The 21,416-nt window shown below is 48.3% G+C and overlaps 1 protein-coding gene across 7 annotated transcripts in view; it reads left to right on the top strand.

The window, feature by feature from the left end:
* Window positions 1-21,416, top strand: part of NTRK3 (neurotrophic receptor tyrosine kinase 3) — a 372,061-nt gene that overhangs the window by 99,353 nt on the left and 251,292 nt on the right. For all 7 annotated transcript variants that reach the window (XM_060095307.1, XM_060095306.1, XM_060095305.1 and 4 more), the window contains exon 4: window positions 14,847-14,915. In XM_060095307.1, the coding sequence (XP_059951290.1) occupies window positions 14,847-14,915 (69 nt within the window). The remainder of the gene's footprint in view (window positions 1-14,846; window positions 14,916-21,416) is intronic.

Raw genomic sequence — 21,416 nt, 5'->3', positions numbered from 1 at the left:
CAGTAACACAGCTCCTCCTGCTGTGGTAAAGAACACAGACTCTGCAGCCAAGCTGCTGGGGTTCAATTCCTGGTTCCCCCAGGCAGCAGCTGCTAACCCAGGGCAAGCTATCTAACCTCCTTGTCCCGTGATCTCCCCTCTGTAAAGTGGAGATGAGGACAAGGATGCTGATGATGATGACGATGATGGTAACACATGGCTGGTGGGGTTGTTGCAATGTTTTTTTTTTTTTTTTTTTTTACGTCTTTATTGGAGTATAATTGCTTTACAATGGTGTGTTAGTTTCAGCTTTATAACAAAGTGAATCAGTTATACGTATACGTATGTTCCCATATCTCTTCCCTCTTGCGTCTCCCTCCCTCCCACCCTCCCTATCCCACCCCTCTAGGTGGTCACGAAGCACCGTGTCATACAGAGTGAAGTAAGTCAGAAAGAGAAAGACAAATACCGTACGTTGCAGTGTTTAATTGGGCTCGTGTGCAAAACCTTTAAAAAGCGCAGGCCCAGAGCAAGGACCACTGGGCGTGTGAGCTCCCATCATTACTACCACCTGCAATACCTCAGCCACCCCAGCGAAGCATTGAGTACCTACTCTGTGCCAAGAACTTGTTTTGGGCACATGTATTAATTCATCTTAATCCTCCAAGCTGCTCTTTAAGCCTTCTGCTTATGACTTCTGTGGTTAGGATGCAGAGACTGAGACCCAGAGAGGTTCAGTCACTTTTTCAGGGCGGGTCACCCAGTTCAGGAGGACCAGAGCCAAGCGTCTAGTCTGTCTGTCTGGCCCCAGAGTCCGGGCTGTTTATCACTACACCGGTGGTTCTCACATGCAAGCCTGAGTCAGCATTCCCTGGAGGGCTTGATACAACACAGGATGCTGGGCCCACCCCAAGAGCATCCGACTCAGCAGGCCTGAGGTGGGGGCCCTGAGAATGTGCATTTCTAACAAGTCCCTGGTGATGCTGATACTGCTGGTTGGGGACCACACTTTGAAAATCTCTCCCTACCCGGCACGATGCGGCTTCGCAGAGCAGTACAGCGGGGATGTGATTAGGTTCTCCATCACACGGCCTGACTGGGCTCTTCCTGCACTAGATCAGCTGCCCACGCACTCCTTTTAAAAATTCATCTGTTCCCCAGTCCCTCACGTGATCTCCGTGTCTGAGCCTCCTGGCCAGTCGGGGCGGAGAAGGCCCTGAGCGCCAGTGGCATTCATGTGTCCTCCTGGCCTCTGCCAGGAGGGAGGCAGGCAGCGTCCAGCTACGGCTCTTTATCCCTGCAGACTCTGGTCTGAGAAAGGGGAGGGACAGGGAGGCCTGAGCTGCTCCGTTTCAAAGGCACCCAAAGCCCTCAGGCCGCTGTCAGCAAAGTCGGCTGTGTTCCGCCCTGGCTACTCCAGAGAGAAGCCTCAGTTAACCTTTTGGCCCTAGTTGATGACACTGTTCTCCAGGCTTCTCGTGGGGACCCGTCCTCGGGCAGCCAGGAGTGTGGCCTTCGTCAGGAGGGCTGGGCGCCGTCGTTTCTCCCGGAGCGTGGTTCTAGCCCGCTGTTGCCATGTGCCTCCTCCGTCTCCATGCCTAGCATCACCCTCTCTGCCCTTGCCTGGGTGACCCCTTCACTCGCCAGGCTCCCTGGCCCCAGCCTTGATCACACTCCTCGGTTTGGAGCTCTGGTCTTACTATCTCCCTCGCTCTTCCGCTGCTCCCTTTCCGCAGGTCCGTTTCCCCCACGGCAGCCTGGACTTCCCTCGCTGCCTCTCCCTTTCTCAGATTCCTAACCCTCCTTCATCCTCCAGGCCCACCAGACACGGAGTTCCAAAGGGCCCCCTTCCTGGAGGGACCCCCCCCACCACGGGTTTCCCTAAAACAGTCTCCAGGTGGTAACCCCGCGTCCTACACTCAGAAATCCTGCTGAGGAGGGGCCGGGGGGTGGGGTGAGGGAAGCAGACAGATTCATCCTGCAAATCCAGGAGGCACTTTGGGCAGCCAGGGCCCAATTTGTTCATTTTAGTCAATTTCCAGTGTGGTGACAGCCCTTCTCCAGACTTCCTGGTGGCACCTCCCCATTGGCGATCCTCCACCAAGTTTCAGGCGGGGATTGCTAAGTCCCCTTCCTAGCTATGAATAATGACATTTGTTCCCAGGAGCCCTCGTAGGAATGCCTTAACTCCTGACAGAGTGCCTCTTTACATCTGGACACATGACTGTTTTATTCTCTCATATATGTAGGATCGTGCAACCTTTTAGGACAGAAGGATTTGATAGGAACCAAAGTAAACTCATTTACTAGATTTCTCTAGATCTGTGGTTCTTGAAGTAGGGTTCCCAAACCAACAACATCAGCATCCCCTGGGAACTGCCTAGCAATGCAAATTCTAGGCCAGACCTACTGAATCAGAAACTCCGGAGGGAGGTGGAGCCTGGCTGTCGGGTTTACAAGCCTCCGGGTGATTCTGATACCCAGAGTTGGAGAAGCTCTCTGTGATGCTGTTCTCAAATCCACACCTGGCCTGTGTTTCTTCAACCACTCATCTTGAAGGAGGATTGGGATGCAATGTCAGCCTAATCAGATTTCTTTATAAAAAGGCCCAAGGCAACTTTCTGCTCACAATTCTGTTGTTTTTAAGAGAGCCATAGATTTTCCTTGAATCCCAAGAGTAGATCTCAGAATGAGGACAGGTGCCTGGCCTGGCAGACAGGTAATTAGCAGGATTATGCTTTCTGTATCTTGAAGAGCAGCGTGGCACTCCTGCCCGTCTCCCTCCCCACCTGACTTCCCTGGACTCAGGTTTCCCTGGCCCTGACAGCACCCTAGGCAGTTGCCTGAGTGTGGCCTGCACCAGGCTCACCTCTGTTTCCCTCCTCCCTCAATAGTCCCCCCATCACTTTTAGTCAGTAGGGTCGTCCTTTGGTATCATCTGGGGGGATTGGTTCCAGGACCCCCACCAGATACCAAAATCCAAGGATGCTCAAGTCCTTTATCTGAAATGGCGTAGTACTGTCTGCCCTCCGTATGTGCGGGTTCCGCATCCACTGATTCAACCAACCGTGGATTCTATCCACGGTTGGTTGACTTCGAGGATGCGGAACCCGCAGATACAGACGGCAGACCGTCACTGTGGTTTCTCGATTTTCCCACGGATGCTCTCACAGATGGTCTCTGCATCTTTGTTTTCCTCTTGTCACGACAGCTCTGGAGTAAAAAATGAGTGTGAGGCTTTGGTCCCATCACCACGTCATCCTGCATGCTCCAGAGCTTCTCCTGGGGCGGTAGGCTCCCCGAGCCAGGCTGGCTCACTCTGTCCCTGAGTGGCCACTGCTGGGAACGCCTGTGTCTGCCGGGCTGTGCCCTTCTGGGGCTCCAGAGACAGCTCGTGTGCTTCAGGGCAATTAGCTTTTGGTTAATTTGTCTGAAAAGAAACTCCCAGGGAACAAAATCCCCAGAATAATCTCAGTGACACTCAAGGTCTGTTATGAAGCAGGTGAGTGAAGGAACAAAGTTGACTTCAAGGCCTTTTCTGGGGTTTGCGGCCTGGCAGATATCCAGATGCAGGTTGATCTCTGACCAAACCTCTGACTCTCAGGCCTCGGGGTGAGGGCTGCTTCTTCCCTGGACCTGTGGGAACTTTGGGCTCTGCCCAAGCATGTGAAGGGTGGGCTGTGACGGGCAGGGGCATAGACACCAGCACGTCTCCAGGGGAGGAGATGCTACCTGTTCTCTCATTAAAATGGGTTTCCATATTATTTTGTTGAACTGAGATTTTGTCAGTGTTGAATTAGGGGGCATTGCCTGGGCCTCTGGTATTTGTTTTAATGGGCTTGGCCTGTTGCAGCTTTGGTGTCTGGAGATGAGCAGATAAGGGGAGAGACGCCATCCATGAATGATGATAGATTGTGTTCATTGAGGGCCAGGCCTTGTACCACCTGCTTTCTGCACCCTGTTTGCCATACCCCATTTAATCCTCACCACAACTCCAAGGACTGAGGCCCAGAGAGGTTAAGGAGCTTACCCAGGGTCACAGAGCATGGAAGTGGCAGTGGTAGGACCGGCCTCCAGACCCATGTGATGCAGAAGTTTTGTGGGAATTTTCGGGTGAACTTGCTGCACATTTACTGAGCGCTCACTTACTGGATTCCAGGTGCTATCAAGGATATCACACTGAAAAGAAATGGTTGCCTTCAAGAAAAGCAGTCTGATGGGGGAGGCTGACACATGTACAGCTGCCATTCAAAGCTGGCAGTCTGAGACGTGGGCTGTGCTCAAGGCCCAGGAAGAATGCAGTGAGAGAAGGAGGAGGGAAGAAAGGTTTCAGAGTGCATGGCACCGGCCATACGTAGAGAACCACTTAAATGTACCTGAAGCTGGGGAGCAAGAACACGAAAGGTGTCAAAAGCACGGGGCAGTGCCAGGAGAGAGGGAGGAGTGCCAGGAAGCCCCAAGGGTACAGGCAGCCCGCTGGGTGATAGATACCCTTTTGTTCGTGGTTGGTCTTTAGGGTTGTTTATGGGGAGGGGATGAAGGATGGGGGAGGGACTTGGGTGGTGAAAGAGTATATGGGAACAGGAAGTTGAGGTCATCGTGTGAAAAGATTTGAACTTCAACGTAGAGTCTGGACCTGATTAGGTGGGCCAGGCATTCTAAGAGTCCAGTAATCTGTGCCCAAGTCTGGTCACCCATGCATCCTTCTCCACCCCCCTGCACCCCAGCATGTGGCAAGTCCTGTCCCCTCTTTCCCTTCCTGTCCTGAGCTTCTCCAGCCCGAGAGGACACTGGTAGTCACTCAGGGAGGTTGCCGTGGACTTGATGACAACTGGAGTGATTTCTTTCCGTACAACAAGCTATGTGACTGCTTGATTGTGGGACAGATTGGCATCTGGGGAAGAGACACCTGATGACCTTGGTGAACTTACAGTTATATTTCTCCACCTGTTGGCTGCTCCTCTCCACTGAGGACCTCATCAATGCCTGGCTTTTATGGATGCTCTAGGCCTATACCTTCCAATAGAGTAGGCTTGGCCACCTGTGGCTATGGAGCACTTGAAATGTAGCCAGTCCAAACCTAGAAGTTCTGTGAATGTAAAATACACATGGATTTCAAAGACACAATACAAAAAAGAAAAAAGAATTTGAAATAGCTCATTAGTGTTTTTTATATCGATCACATGAACTGATGGTATTTTGTATAGATTGGGTTAAGTAAAATATATGAACACAACAAATTTCACCTTTTTCTTTTCACTTATTAAAATGTGACTCCTAGAAAATTTTAAAAAGTATGTGTGGCTTGCGTTATTGGCGAGTGCTGGTCTAGCTCAGGGACTGGCATACTTTTCATAAAGGGCCACATACTAAATATTTTAGGCTTTGTGGGCCATTTGATCTCTGTCACAACTGCTCAACTCTGCTGCTTTAGTGCAAAAGTGACTTGTATTTGTTTTCTATTGCTGCTGTAACACATTACCATAGACTTTGTGGTTTAAAAACACAAATTGCATGTCTTCCACTCTGTGGGTTAGAGGTTCCACATGGGTCTCACTGGGCTAAAATCAAGCTGTTGTCTGGGCTGGGTTCCCTTCTGGAGGCTCCAGGGGAGAATCCGTGGCATCACATCTTCCAGCTGCTAGAGGTCATGTGCATTTCTTGGCTTTTGACCCTCTTTGCCTCTGTGCTTTCTTCTGTGTCTCATCTCTCTCTGACCTCTCTGCCTCCGTTTCCCATGTTTAAGGACCCCTGTGATTACTTTGGGGCCACAGGATAATTAAGGATAATTTCCTCCTCTCAAGATCCATACTGTTAATCACATCTGCAAAGTCCCTTTTGCCATAGAAGTTGACATATTCACAGATTCTAGGGATGAGGCTGTGGACATTTTGGAGGACTGTTATTCCACCTGGGCCATAGATTTAGACAACGTGTAAATAATTGGACGTGGCTGTCTTATAATAAAACTGTATTTACTAAAACAGAGTGCTGGCCCACAGGCCATAGCTTGCTGACCATGGCACCCAACGATTAATGAATCTGCACACAATTCCAACGTGATTTTTTTTCCCCACACCACCAAGCAGTTCTGGGACACCAACTGGGTGTCTCACAATTCAACTCAATTTTGACATTAGCTACCCAGAGATAGCATCAGACTCCACAGATTAAGGGCTCAGTCCCACAAGACCACCCTCTACTACAGGTGCTAATCACAGCTCCAGGTTGTCACCTGGGCTTCTGACCAACCAGCTATAAATCAGAGGTTCCATGACCCCCTACTTGGGTTCGATCAATTTGCTAGAGTGGCTCACAGAACTCAGGAAACTCATTTACTCACTAGATTACTGGTGTATTACAAAGATATTAAAGGATACAAATCAACAACCAGATGAACAGATACAAAGGGTGAGGTCTTGAACAAAAGAGCCTCTGTTCCCGTGGAGTTTGGGGCCTGACGCGAAGGGAAGTGTTCTGGTTCCCCAACCCCTGTCCTTCTGGGGCTTTATGGGGGCTTCATTGCCTAGGCACAATTGATTAAATCATTGTCCATTGGTGATTGATTTCCTTTCCCCTCAAAGTAAATCGAGGGGTGGGAATGAAAGGTCCCAACTCTCTATTCATGGTTGGTTCCCCTGACAGCCAGACGCCCATCTTTAGGGGATTTCCGAAAGTCACTTTATCCTCTGAAGCAATTTTAGGAACTGAGGACAGGACACCGAGTGTTGTAAGAAAAGGGGCTCCTGTTCTTATCCTTCAAGAGAGTCCAAGAGTTTGGGGAGCTGTGAGCTATGAACCATGGTAAGGTAACCATGATAAGGACCACATATATACTTCTTATCACCATGATCATTTCTCTAAGTATATTATGTGGGGTGATATTTTTGCTAGAATTCCATGAAGGAGGTTCTGTGAGCCAATAAGCTTGAGAGATTCAATGGGTCAGATCCTTCATTTAGTAAAGGCTCTGAGAAATTCTGCAGTAAATAAGCCTGTTTAATTTTATTTAGCACCACATTTTTCAAGGAACATGAAACTTTTTCCCTTGTAATACCCATTAATATACGGCAGATCTCAGATTCCTAGGAACATTCTCTGGGAAACCCTGGTTTAGCTCAGCCCAGGGCCTTGTGGAAAAGCTGTCTGCAGTCTCCTGATCTAAGGTCAAGACACCAGTCACGTCACTCGAGATTTGATTAGAGAAAGCATTTTGGCTTCATTAAAGTTCATTAAATGAGCCATCCAGTGTAATTTAGCTGAATAAAAATGGCTCAGATGGCTTTAACCCACACCCCCTCTTACAGCAATTTAATTGAGGGAAAAGCAAATATGTCAATGATGTAGAAAAATACTTCTTGGCCTCCAAGAGGGACACAGGGCAGCAGCACCTGCTACCTTGTCACAAGCGCTGGATTTTAAGGGGCTGGCTCAGGGGGGCCCCTCGGGGGTGGGCAGCAGGCCTTGGTGGAGAGATGGCCTGGAGCCTCCTTCCTTCCCACTGGTTCAACCTGAGGAGGTTGATGGCAGCCACCCTAACTGCTCCTCATGGGGGGCTGCAGGCATCTTCGGTTTGGGCTGATATGCACAAAGTCCCAAGTTCAAGATCATAATGTGTAAGTTCCCTGGTTCTCGGAGAAGCAGGGAGGAGACTGTCAGCCTTCTCCGTCTCCATGGTTTGTTCCTTTTTAGCAATTCTCTGTGGGGTCAGTGCTGCATGAAAGAATTCTCCTTTCTTGACTTTTTTTTTTCCAGGTCCTTCAGAAATTTCAAAAGAATCTTGGCGTGACATGGCAGGGGAGGGAGTTGGCTGTCTTCAGGAAGAACGAGGAGAGAGTTCTTTCATGGGGAAAGTTAGAAGGGGAGAGACAGACAGCTGAGGAGGTGTTGGGTCTTCAGGAAGGAAGAATTGCAATTTTCTAATGCTGCCTTCGTGGATGGAGGAAATCATATTTACATCATGATGTTGGCAGCCAGCAAGCCACAGCCCCCATGGGAGCTTGTGAAAGCAGGAAGGGGCTGGACCTTTGTTGTTCTCTGGTGAGCCATGCTTGCTGCTCTGAGCCCATATGGTGCTTAGAATAGTGCTTTCTGCAAGCAGCAGCGTGAATCCTCTAGGAAAAGTCAGTGAACATGGCATTCACCATTAGGATGCCAGCTGAGCATACCTTTGGGTCTCTGTGTTCTCTCATAACCATCTTTTGCAGCAGGAGACTTGCGTATGCCCAGCGGGGAGCTGACTGAGTGGATGGATGCCATGTTGCATCTTCATGGCTGCACCCTGATTGGGAAGCTCGTTCCCTAGAGCGATGGGACATAGGCAGAGTGAGGGAGGGACTGAAAATCATGACTTTGGAGGCTTTCAGGAATCACAGTTGGGCAGCCAACTGTCAGGACCTTGGGGCAAAAGAGGGGCTGAGGACAGGTATACTAGTTTGCTAGGGCTGCCATAACAAACACTGCAGACTGGGTGACTTAAACAACAGAAATTATTTCTTCACAGTTTTGGAGGCTGGAAGTCCAAGATCAAGGTGTCAGCAGGGTTGGTTCCTTCTGAGGCCTCTTACCTTGGCTTATAGATGCTGACTTTTCCTCGTGTCTTCACATCATCTCCTCTGTGCATGTCTGTGTGTCCTAATCTCTTCTTATAAGGACACCAGTTATTTCGGACTAGGGTTCATTTCAATGGCCTCCTTTAACCTTAATTACCTCTTTAAAGGCTCTGTCTCCAAATACAGTCACATTCTGGGGTCCTGAGAGTTCACACTTCAACATATGAATTTTGAGGAGACACAGTCCAGCCCGTCATAACAGAAGATAAAACCCAAGTGAGAGGGACTAAGGAGATACAGAGGTGGAGTGAACATCCAGGAGTGGCAGCGGGGCCAACCCAGCAAAGGTCTGTGGTGTGGACAGGGGAGATGCCCGACTGAATGGTGCTGGTGGGGCAGCCTGGCTTAATAGCACAGGAACGACAGGGCGCCTGCATCCAACAATCCCTTACACACTCCTCAGTGTTCTAAGACACTTAAGTCCTAAGACACAGCCTGCCCCTGGGCCTGCCTCTGTTGGTACAAGAGGAGGTACTTCCAAAGTCAGCCACACCCTTAATCTGGGAAATCCATGGTACCTTCTTCAGGCTCACTTTGTGGATGGGAATCAGTGTCTCCTTCTCAACTGTCAGCCCCAAAGGATGCAGTGTGTTTTGGGGCAACAGAGGGATTCATCTGGTCGGCTTCTCTTGGCTGCAGGGTCCATCTCGAGTGACCCTCTTGTTGGATGGTAGGGTTCTCAGGGTAGAAGGTGACATCCTTCCCAATTGTGGGGCCCCATCCTGCTGCAGTTGGGCACTCCCTTTAGGAGGGCCATAGGACTGCTTCCCATCCTGAGTTTCCCCTTGTTCACCACAGGGCTAATGCAGGAGGGGCCATCTCAGCCTGTTCTTCCTCAGGTTCAGAGTTTGGCCACCTGTGTGTCTGGCTCCCTGTTTCCAGAGGACCCAGTAGCTGCATTGCCATGGTTCATTACTCTGGGCCCCAGAGTCTGGGCTGTGAATGAGCCAGTAGTTCGGGACAAAATTAATGGTTTTGTTTGGTAGGTAAGGGATACAGGGGCAAGGTCATGGAGCTTGATTTGGGGAAAGTGTTTGATGCATCATCTCTTAATATCTTGCTCACCAAATTACTTCCAACGGTCAGGTGACTTGGAAACTGGCCATTGACTCAAGCACAAGTCAGAGACGAGTGATAATGGATCCGTAAGGGAGGAGGCTCAGGGCTGCGGTGAGGCTCAGGGGTTCTTAATTAAACCTTTGTCTGGTGAGGGGGGTAACTGGCTCATCAATAACTGATGACAGGTGAGCTCAGGTGAGGCATCAGCTAGAAGGAAAATCAGGGGAAGTGAGTTCTGAGTGGGTGTTAAGTCAGTTAAGGCTCCCTGCCTCATCTTTCCCATCTGCCCAGCACATGAGCAGTTATAAATTCCTCTGAAGGCAGGATGGCCAGAGGTGTGCCCTGCTTGCCTTGTTGGCGGTGTATGTTTGCCTTTCTCGTCTTTTGTCTATTTGTTTGTCTCTGTGGCTGGATGCTTCTATCGTGTGTCTCTGGCAGGGTGCTGTGTACGGTTGCCCAGATTGTACGCACTGCTTTCCTCCTGGGACTTGTGCAGCACAGCGTCTCTGTCTCTGGGGACACACACTGGGTTGTGAGTATGTGTACCTGGGCGTTTACATGTCTGTGTGTTGGTTGCAAATGTTCCTGGGTATGCCTCTTGTGGCCTGTTGTTGGAGTCTTCACGTTAAGGCTACTCAGAGCTGTTCATCTTTCATTGGCCATCTCTGAGCCCGTTTCCTCATCTTTGCATGGAGATAATAGCAATACCCGTCTTGTAGAGTTGCTGTAAAAATTAAATGAGATCATGAATGCAGAAGTGGGTAACATAGTAGCTGGTGCTTGATAAGCCCTTGATGAATGGCAGCTGTTGATTGTGAGATGGTGCAGGGGGGCAGGAGGGGGTGAGAGAAGGAGAGTATCTGGACTGCAGAAGGAGAAGGTGGTCTGTACACCACTGGGACCGTCAGGGAGGAGGGAGGGAAGAGGGCAGTCGTGGACAGAGCCCACGAGTGTTGCTGTGGCCGCTCCATCTGGCCAAAGAACTGGAGGAATCCGGAGGGGCCCTTTCTCCTCCAGGTGGGGCTTGGTGGGTGGGGGGAGGGTGGGGAGAAGCTGCAGATGAGACACCCCTGAGAGAGCCGGAGCCCACCTCCCCCTTACCAGGTGTCCCAGGCCCCCTCTCCCCTCTAACTTGTAATAAGGAGATAATGCTATTTCTTATTCTTTATTTGCCCAGAATGCCTGTTATTTTCTTTCTTTCAGAATCCAATTTTCTCTTGACATTTCTGCCTAATGTAGCAAAACATGACCTTTGTGAAAGGACATTGCTGGCAACCCGCTCCCTGCCTCGGGCCCCCCAAGAACTACTGGCACACTCCTAGGCTGCTCCTCCCTCGGAGCTGGGCAAGGCTTCCAGTTCCCCGGGACCACTCCTGTGTCCCCGCCTCCTCCTTCCGGCCGGGGGCGGGGCCGGCGGTGGGGCGTGTTTCCCAGGGTTCAGTGCGTCTGGCGTTCCTGGCCGCCGTCTCTCACAGGAGCTGCTGCTCGGCTTCAGAATCAGGGGCTTTGTTCCAGGCTGCGCTGCAGTCGGGCAGAGAGCTCAAGGCCCCTGGGCCTTGTCTAACTTCTGCTGCCCCTGATGCTGTTGTGCGTAGACAGTAAACCAAGAAAAGCAAAACAAAACAGAAGACTTCTATCTGGATGAGGTACTCACCTTTATTGAAACATCATAGCGGCTCATGGTAATGGAGACACATAGAGTGGTACTGTGAAGCCTGTTATCCTTGACCCCGAGTTCCAGCTCCTGGTGTAAGGTCAGCGCCTTTGTCGGGCGTACGTGTCTGATCCCCTGCTCCTCCCTCCCAAGCAGGAGTTGCTCTGCAGGGAGCTGGGTGCCTGGGTGTCCTCAAGTGGCCATCATGCAGTTCTTCTGTCACCCTTTTCCTTCCGGTCAGTGGGGGAAGGAGGCCGTTTGTAGGAATAAGATGCGCCATGGTTAGGGGTTTTGTGAAGCTGAGCGTGTGGATGAGTTGAGGTTTATAGGCTTTTAGTGAGCGCCTGTGTTGACACACACATCAGTGCTCTACAGTCCTGCAGAGAGGAGGTGGGTGACAGTATGGGGCTATGGGAGGCTCTCCTAGCAAGGGCTGTGGGCTTAAGGACTCTGAAAGGAGAGAGTGCTGGGGACTGGGGAGAGAGTGGGACAGTAAACGTGGGTGATACCTACTGGACACCTTCCCTTCGCCCCAGTCCCCTGCACCCCAAGAATGGGGTCTTTCTCTCCCACACAGTCATGGGCTGTCACCAAAGGCAGAGCTGCCGCAAATGGGAAGGGGAAGCCCCATCCCATAGCTTGTCCTTGTGTTTGAATATCTGCTCCTCTGATGAGCTGTGTCTACTCTCTGTACCTCACCCAGCCTGAACTTCTCCCCTGAGCTCCAGACCGACGCATCCAACAAGCTATCTCATCTCTCTTCTTTGGACGTCTAACAGGCATCTCAAACTTAGTGTCTGCAAGGGGGAGGCTCTTGATCCCCACGCCGCCCCCCAGTTGGGACCCCTTTGCAGCCTTCCTCGGCTCACTGAATGACATCACCTCTCTCCTGGTTGCTCAAGTCTCCCTCCTCTGCCCGATCCAATCCCATAGGAAGTTCTGGCAGCTCTCCCTCCACCACCTAGCTTGAATTCCATCAGCTTAATTGTCTCTACTCTCTCTTTTTGCCTGGAATACCGCAGCAGCTCCTAATTGCTCTGATGACTTCCAGTCTTGGGTTCCTATTTTAAAAAATGGTAATGAGATGATGCCACGTCCCTACTTAAACCCAGCCAGTGCCATCCCGTTGTTCCTTAAAGTAAAATCCGGGTGGCTTACCTTGGCCAGCAAGGTGGGTGTGGCAGGTCCCCTCTCCTGCTTATCCTAGACCACTCTTCTACTTCCTTCCTCACTGGGCCCTTTTCTGGCCCCCTCGTCCCTCTCAGGCCTTCGCACTTGCTGCTCCCACTGCCTGGAACACACCTTCCCTGGCGCTAGGCTCTTCTCACTCCTCTTCTCAGCTCCGACATCCCCTTCTCAGAGGGTATTTCTGGAAGCATCTTCTGACGTAGCCCTCTCTCTCTCCCACATCAGTTACTTACCCCACCTTGCTTATTCCCTTCCTTCTGCTCATCACAAACTACACTTCTTTTGCTTATTCATTTGTAACATGAACATAAGCTCCAGAGGGACCTTATCTGTCATCCACCCCCTCATTCCTTAGTGTAGCCTATATTCGGCTCTCAACAAATATCTGTTATAGAAGTCCTCTAAATATAGGTGTACCTGTAAGCATATGCATATGGGTATAAGCAGGAGTCTGTGTTTGCGTTTATTACCTACATGTTTAATGGACATAAATACACACATGCTTATACACACGTGTGTGCATGTGGATAGGTATTTACCTAAGTGCAATTCTTACCGCTCTCCTTTCTCATCACTAGATAAGTACATGGTTCCTGGGGTGCCACTTCAGCTCTAGCCGTCTCCAATCACTGCCTTGAAGGGCTGCTACCACATCAAAAGTTGTTTGTTGAGGGGCTTCCCTGGTGGCGCAGTGGTTGAGAGTCTGCCTGCCGATGCAGGGGACACGGGTTCGTGCCCTGGTCCGGGAAGATCCCACATGCCGCGGAGTGGCTAGGCCCGTGAGCCATGGCCGCTGGCCTGCGCGTCCAGAACATGTGCTCTGCAACGGGAGAGGCCACAACAGTGAGAGGCCCGCGTACTGCAAAAAAAAAAAAAAAAAAAAGTTGTTTGTTGAGCCTGGCAAAGTAATAACCGTGGGTGTGTTTCTTCTTTTATTCAGAAGACTAATGACTATTCCTTTCCCCTGTACATCCTAATGAAAAAAAAAAAGCCATTAGGAGGAGGACAGAAGTGTGAACAAAAAGGCTGATGTCTTGATCACTGATGGACAGGATTGCTGAGGGAGGGACTGGCTTGAAGGAATTGTAGGTGACCTGCGGAGTATTTTCGACTTGTGTGAATGTTAAGAATGTTTGTTGAGGGCTTCTGTGGTGGCTCAGTGGTTAAGAACCTGCCTGCCAATGCAGGGGACATGGGTTTGAGCCCTGGTCTGGGAAGATCCCACATGCTGCAGAGCAACAAAGCCTGTGAGCCACAACTACTGAGCCCACACGCCTAGAGCCCATGCTCTGCAACAAGAGAAGCCACCACAATGAGAAGCCCACATACTGCAACGAAGAGTAGCCCCTGCTTGCCACTACTACAGAAAGCCCACGTGCAGCAATGAAGACCCGACATAGCCAAAAATAAATAAATAAACCTATTTTTTAAAAAAAGAATGTTTGTTGGTAACAGGGCACAATAGTTTCACTTATGCAAGGTGAAGAAGTCCTAGATATCTCTAGTACAGAGTAGTGTATAGTTAACAATACTGTATTGTACACTTAAAAATTTGGGAAGAGGGTATGTCTTCCGTTAAATATTGTTATCACCAAAAAAAAAAAAATAGAGAGGGAAGAAACTTTTAGAGATGCCAGTTAAGTTTATGGCACTGTTTATGGCAACCATTTCACGAATGTATATTATCTTCAAACTCATCAAGACATATACATTAAATATGTACAGCTTTTTTGATAAGTCAGTTATACCTCAGTAGCTAAAAAAAAGGGGGAGGGATAAATTAAGAGCTTGGGGTTAGCAGATACAAACTACTATATATAAAATAGATAAGCAACAAGGTCCTACTGTATAGCACAGGGAACTATATTCAGTATCCTATAATAAACCATAATGGAGAAGAATATGAAAAAGAATATATATATATGTATAACTGAATCACTTTGCTGTACAGCAGAAATGAACACAACATTGTAAAACAACTCTACTTAAAAAAAAGAATGCTTCCTGGTTTGTATACCTTATACTCTGAGAGTTCTCTGTCCTCCTGTAGAAGGGTGGATTTAAAAAGGCTCTCGAAAATTTTACTGTGGTGAGAGCATATGGGAGAATGACCAAGAAATATTTATTTATTTATTTATTTCATTTGATTTGTAAAACCTTGCCTTTTAAAAGGTCTCAGCATCCTCTCCAGACATGATCTGTAGCCTCGACTAACTGTCAGATGTACTGTTAGCCGAAGGGAGCAGTGGAGAAGAACAACAAAGCCAGGCTCCCATGAGATGACCACGCTTACTACGGAGAGCATGATATGCCAGATTCTCCTTTAATTTCCTCTTTATTTGTCAATCTTGCAGAAACCTGTCGAGTAACCGGCTCACCACACTCTCATGGCAGCTCTTCCAGACGCTGAGTCTTCGGGAATTGTAAGTTCAGTTTTGAAGACTGTCCCAGTCGGTGGAGTGATGGTCAAAGGTTGGGTGGAGCCACCTGAAGCTGGGAGTACACCTGAAGGGGCTCCCTGGGTTGGATTATGTGGGTGTACCATGTTCAGTGAGGGTGAGCCACCCTACCCCTTGATTTCTGATGCTCCTTCTGGGTGCAATATATTTCAGAAGATAGGAATCTCATCTCTTAGCAGGACCTAGTTTTGTGATCTGTTGGTAGTTAGTAATAACATTTATATTTATATATATTTATAATAATAAAGATAATTTATCAAGTTATAATAACATTTTCAATATATAAATAGATTATTAGGTGTGCTTTCATTTACATGACCTTTGATTTATCATCACATGTCATGGGAGGTAGGTATTATTATACCTCCCGTATAAAAGGTATCTCTACACTTTCAGGTGAGGGTTCTGAGCTCCAGAAAGGCATGTGAAACACAACGAAGATCACATTTCTAGGGACTGGCAGAACCAGGACTTGAACCCAGGCCTTTGATTTCAGATTGCATGTATTTTCCACTTCTCGTGATCTTCTGTCAGCCTACTTGGCTTGAGTATGGACATCCTGGAGGGACTAAGCCCATATGTTTATTCAGTCTGCTTGTGGACTGCTTAGATTTGCTGCATTCTGAGGCTGATCAATGTACTCCTACCCCAGCCAGCCATTTTGCACAAACACACATTGGATGGATGAATGAAAACTCGTGACCACTGCTGGAAAAAATAAGTCATGTTGATGTGTGAGTCATCAGGGTCATCTCTGTGCATGAAGGATGGCATATTATGTTGAGGGGACAAATCAAGGAATAAATTGAAAAGGAATTGAGGCATGGATAGAGTTAGGGAGTCAGGGTTCCAGGGACACTGCTCATGTGTCTTCCCTTTTACTTGATGACTCAGATCCAAATTCACTGAATGCAGATTGCTTTCTATCCTTTACCAAGAGGCAGTGAATGGCCTTGGATCCCCGCCCATACTGTTGGCCTTTCAACTTGTTCTCCCTCCACCTGGTAAGACCTGAGTTCAAGGATGCGTCATAACCTTACCTTTTCTGACCCAGTTGGTCAGGAAGGGGAATGTTTACATCTCATGACAGTCTTGTACATACCCTACTCATCCTCATGGACCCAAGTGCCTACATGATGCTTAAAAATGCCATTCCAGGGATGGGAAGTACAGAGATGGTCTCTGACAGTGTTGGAGAGTTTAGGACAAGACTGTTGTGGGTTGCTTTCCTGCTTTAGGATTTTGCCCCTCCCACCAGGCTTCTCCTCTGCTATGAGCACAATAGCTCTAGTGATCAGAGTTCTTTAGTCATACATGGCTGCCATCCAGCTGTACTCCAATAAAAACTCCTACCTGAGCTTGGAAAAAGGTGCATATGTACTTATTTTTTTATAAAACTCCTACCTGAGCTTGGAAAAAGGTGCATATGTACTTATTTTTTTATAAAAAAAATAAAAACTGGAAAAGTGGACAATGTCACAGATATCTCAGTGTCAAACTGTTACACTTGATGCATTGTGTTCATTCCCTTCTTTGTAGGTGGAAAAGATGTTAGAGGTAAATTAACATGACTGCTTTGATCACCACTAACACTGATTTCTGAGATCTTACTCTGGGCCAGGCAGTGTGCCAAGTAATCTGTCGAGTTACGGAGGTTATTTAATCCTTATAACAATGCTATCAGGTCAGAATGGCTACTGTCACTTCAAATTTGGGGACACTGGGGTACTTAGCAAGGTTTAGTATCTTGGTTAAGGTCACCCATTAACTAAATGGTAGCACGTGGACTCAAGATCTTGACCACTATGCTTCGCCATCTCCCAACTTTCTCAATCTGTTTTCAATCCAAGGATCTGTTCTACAGTAATTTTCAATAAAAAGGCACAATTGCAGTTATTCCTTACATTGCTCTAAAACTGACCAGGGACCCTGCCCTAAAGGAGCTAATTGGAGTCTTTCATCCAGTTCTCCTGGGACCCCTGACCCTTCATCTGTGGGAGGCCAGGGATAGCATCTCTCCAGGGGACATCCGGCTCTACTGTTGGCTGAATTATTGCGAAAATGTTCAGTGCTCCTTCTAAAAAAATCATTGGCTGCGAAATCGATGGCGTGCTGCCCCGGTGACCTGTTTCGTGGAGTTTTAGAAACAGTTGTTCTGTGGATATATATTTAAAGAAAATGTCAGATTTCTCCCAGAGGATCATGGGATTCTGCATTCATCTTTGCCTGTGAATCAATACACCAGTGAGCTGGATGTGACTTATGGGGGAATGAAGACGTTCCCTCCAGGGTGAGTCAGTGTGTGAGAGCCACCATGTCCACGGAGTATTTTATTTCTGTCATATTGTTAAATAAGTAAAAAATTATGTTGGAAAATAAAGAAGCCCCCCCTCTAAGGAGCAGTCACCCTGGTAAGGGTCTATTTTTTTGAGGAAGAATTGAATGTTGAGAGTGGAAAATTTATCTTTTGGCTGGAGAGGCCGTGTGTTGGCTCTTAGCTGTGGCTGTGATTAAAATCCAAACAATCCCAGTTCCTGGCAAATGGAAGAGTGGGTCATATTTTCTTGTCTGACTTCCTGATTAGTCCACATGGTGCCATCTGCCATGAGCCATCTAGACTGCCAGGGTCTGCCCAGTGGAGCCTGTGGGCTGGGGTGTGGGCATGGGTCGGGTATTTCCAGGAAGAAAGAATTTTGGCCCTAGAGGAGAGAGGCCAGAGGGAGATGGCTCTGTGAGCTGTGGCAGCCAAAAGATCACAAGGGCAGAAGTGTGAGGCTTTGAGCGACCTGCAGGAACAGAAGGAGAAAGCTAGGGCATTCAACAATTTCTTAGCATGTTTTATTCCATCACTGAGGATCTCTGCCTGCCCCAAGCAGCCCCTCCTCTGATCCTTGACAGAAGAACTAATGCTGTTGGGATTCCCCATCAGAAGGGCTGAGTGTCTACAACTTTTCCAGTAGCAGAGAAGGAGAAAAAAGAGGTGTATATTGAGTATCTAATATATACGATGTACTGTCTCACCCCTGGGACAATCCCACAGAGGAGGTATGCTTAAACCCAGTTTGACAAATGAGGGATTGGAGGCTTGGCCAAGTGAAATAACTGGTCCAACATCATATGGCAAGTAAATGGGAATTAGTATTGTGATTATTAGCATTGCCACCATCCAGGTCTGTTGTTTTCAAAGACCAGCTCTTTCCTTACCCAACTCAGCACCATAGCCCTCATGCTATGCGTCCCCTTCTGCCAGAACTCAAGATGGCAGCTCTTCTCAGAGGAATCAAAGGGGGAAAAAATCCAAACAAGTTATCATCTCAGAGCCCTTGCTGTGTGCCAGAGACTTCCTTCACTCATTTCTCATTTACTTTTGTGAGATGAAGGGTGTGGTCTTGGCCGGGCACCTGGCCCACCTCTCACCTGTCCAGGCTGTGTTTTTCTCTTACTGATGGAACCGGAAGCATCTTTCAAGACTGCCTCCTGAGTAGCCAGCACTCTTTCAATGGCACGGGTTTGGAGAAATTTGAGTTGGTGTTGCACAGTGCTCTCCGAAGTTTCTGTTTATGGCAAGATGGTGTTTTCCCTTTACCGAGAAGATGGCAACAGTCTGTCCAGAAAGCTGAGCAAGAATCAAAGAGATTGACTTAGAGGTAAAGAATGAATTGGAAAGAAAAGAAGCTTGGATTCTGAATCCCATGATACCATTTAGGCAAAGGCAAGAGGCACCAAAGGATATAAATTCACAGCACAGAAACCCTCCAGAAATACCCTAAGGACCATTAGTGTATCTCGAACAGGCTTCTCTTAATACCCCGCATGCATGGAGCAGACATGGTTAAAATAGATTGGAATATTTCATTTTCTTAAAGCAAAGTGATAATTACCTCTGGTATAATTTACAGATTTAATCGACTTGGTAAAATATTAACTCAGTTTTGGGGATGGGTTTGTGCTGATCCTGTCACTTTCCTTCCCCCAGTCCTGGCCCTGACCACTTGCCACGGCTCGCAAAATCACTCAACAATCATGTTAATAATACTGGTATTATAATAATAATTTGGGGCCTCTTTATAGCCCCTTTTACTTCACAAAGCACCTTAACATATATTATCACTAATCCTCATAGTAACAGTGAAGAAGGCAGATTGAGCACAATTACCCCCATTTTACAGACATTAGAACAGAGCCTTGGAGAATTCAGGCTGAATGAATACTTGCTGTATTCATTTCCTAGGGCTGCCTTAACATATTCCCACAAATCTGGGGGCTTCAAACAATAGAAAGTGATTCTCTCACTCTTCTGGAGGCCAGAAGTCCAAAATCAAGGTGTCAGGATGACTACACACTCTTCCAAGGCTCTAGGGAGAATCCTTCCTTGCCTTTCCCAGCTTCTGGTGGCTCCTGGTGTTGCTTGGCTTGTGGCAGCACCACTTCGGTCTCTGCCTCCATCTTCACATGGCCATCTTCCCTGCCTCTTTGTCTTTGATTTTTCCCTCTTTTCTCTTATACGGATACCAGTCATTGGATTTCGGGCCCACCGTAATCCAGAATGATCTCATCCATGATCCTTAACTTGATGATATCTGCAAAGACTCTATTTCCAAATAAGGTCTCATTCACAGCTACTGGGGCTTAGCACTTTGATGTATTTTGGGGGGCAGGGGAGACACTGTTCAATCTACTATAGTTGCCCAAGGTGACACAACTCGCTCAACTCAGATCTTTTGTTTGGATATTTTTTTTTAACCACAGGACTGTTGGCATCTCCAGGGTGCCCTTTGGGCATGTGTTCTTCTGTGACAACAGATTTGGGTCCCTTCCCCATATTTCACTACCTGGCCATGGATTGCCACTGGCAGCACTGATGCTGAGGAGGGAAGAAAACCAGAGTGACGACTAGCGCGGAATCAGTGTTTTTTAAACACTCAGTCTTGGTCTTGGCTGTTCAGCAGAGTGTCTTTGTGCACAAACTCGGATGGGGCTGAGTTAATCTGTGGGAAGCCCCAAGGGCCCTACGATTAGGCCCTGGGCCATCTTGAGGAAAGGGCTGGGTGTTGGTAATCTTTGCTGTGAAGCAGCTGCTGTTGTATTATTCATGGGGCCGCCTGCATTATTGATGGAGCAGGGGAAGGCTTGCTTTAGGCTCCTTGAGTCTGCCCCTGAAGCCCTGGCTGAAGACCCCTCTGCTCCAGACCTGATTTGATGGGAGAATGGACAGCATCATTTAGACCCAGGACTTGCCCTTCTTTGCTTCTGGTCCACCTCACTGTTTGACCCCTCTTGTCAGGATATGAAGACGATAGTGGATTTGCTCGGTGAGATGCCCAGGTCATCTGTTCTGAGACTGAAAATGCTTTCTGCCTTATGTATGTCTTGTTGTCCAGGAGGAGAGTCCAGAGGGATCGGGGGAAGAACTCAAAGTTCTTCTGCAGTTTCCAGGAGACCCTGGGTTGGAGGAAAGGACCAGGCCTCATGGTGCATGCCTTCTGGAGGAAAAAGACGGAGGGAAACAAACAAGCTTTTATCATGCCCATGCCTGGCAGGGTCTAAGACACACCCCACATATCTCACTGGATTCCCCTGCCAGCCTCAGGACGCTGTGGCACCGTCCACCTTTCTGGGGGACCCCTGAGATGTTGGGATACGCAGGGCTCAGACAAGAGGCAGAACTGAATAAAGCACATGTGGCTTGAAGCAGCCTGGCTAAGACTCTCACTTGTCTAGTATTTTCCACCCAGGTGGGTAATTTGTATTTTTACAGCTACTTAATAATGAATGACCACATCTTGTCAAGTAAGCAACTGGGACAAATCAGGCTGACCTGGTTCAGTGTGCATGTGTTCCGGCATCTGGACCCTCAGTATCCTTCCAGCAGGGCTGCCAGGCCTCTCCTCACAGCCCCTACCGCGTGACTCCCAACCACTGCTCCACTCCCTTTCCCCAGAAATGCCGGGCAGGGAATTTGACCTACTGTGTTTCCTAAGGAAGCCCTCAGGCATTCCCTTCCCCTGCTTCCTCCTTGTTGTGAGGGTCAGAGGGCGTGAGACCTGTAAGGCCTTCAGCATAGTGCTGGGCACAGAGTAAATGCAATACAAACGTTATTATCCAATTATTTTTATGACTTCTTTCTCATTTTCTCCTGTCTACCTTTTCTCTCTCCTATCCCTCATTTCTCAGCTGCAGAAGCATCTGCCTTGACCCAGGGCAAACCCCTCCAAGGGTCCTGGACCTCATCCGTCACTTTCCTGCTCTAGGACCTTACCTTTCCCTCCTCACCCCCAGCCCTGCCCTGACCCGATTCCTAATATGTTTCCCCTCTTCCTTTCCATTGGTTTTTCTCTTCTGTTTTCAACCAAAGATACTTCTGTCTTCCATTGACGTCCTGTCCCCTGGAGCTTAAAACCTTGGGGTCATCTTTTACTCTTTCCTTTTCTTCTACCTCCAAGGAAGCGCCAAATACCACCTTGT

Source organism: Mesoplodon densirostris, chromosome 4, assembly GCF_025265405.1.
Source record: "Mesoplodon densirostris isolate mMesDen1 chromosome 4, mMesDen1 primary haplotype, whole genome shotgun sequence".
NCBI classification, from domain to species: domain Eukaryota; kingdom Metazoa; phylum Chordata; class Mammalia; order Artiodactyla; family Ziphiidae; genus Mesoplodon; species Mesoplodon densirostris.
The sequence above is the reverse complement of the archived record's forward strand: the minus strand, read 5'-3'. Positions and strand labels throughout refer to the sequence as shown.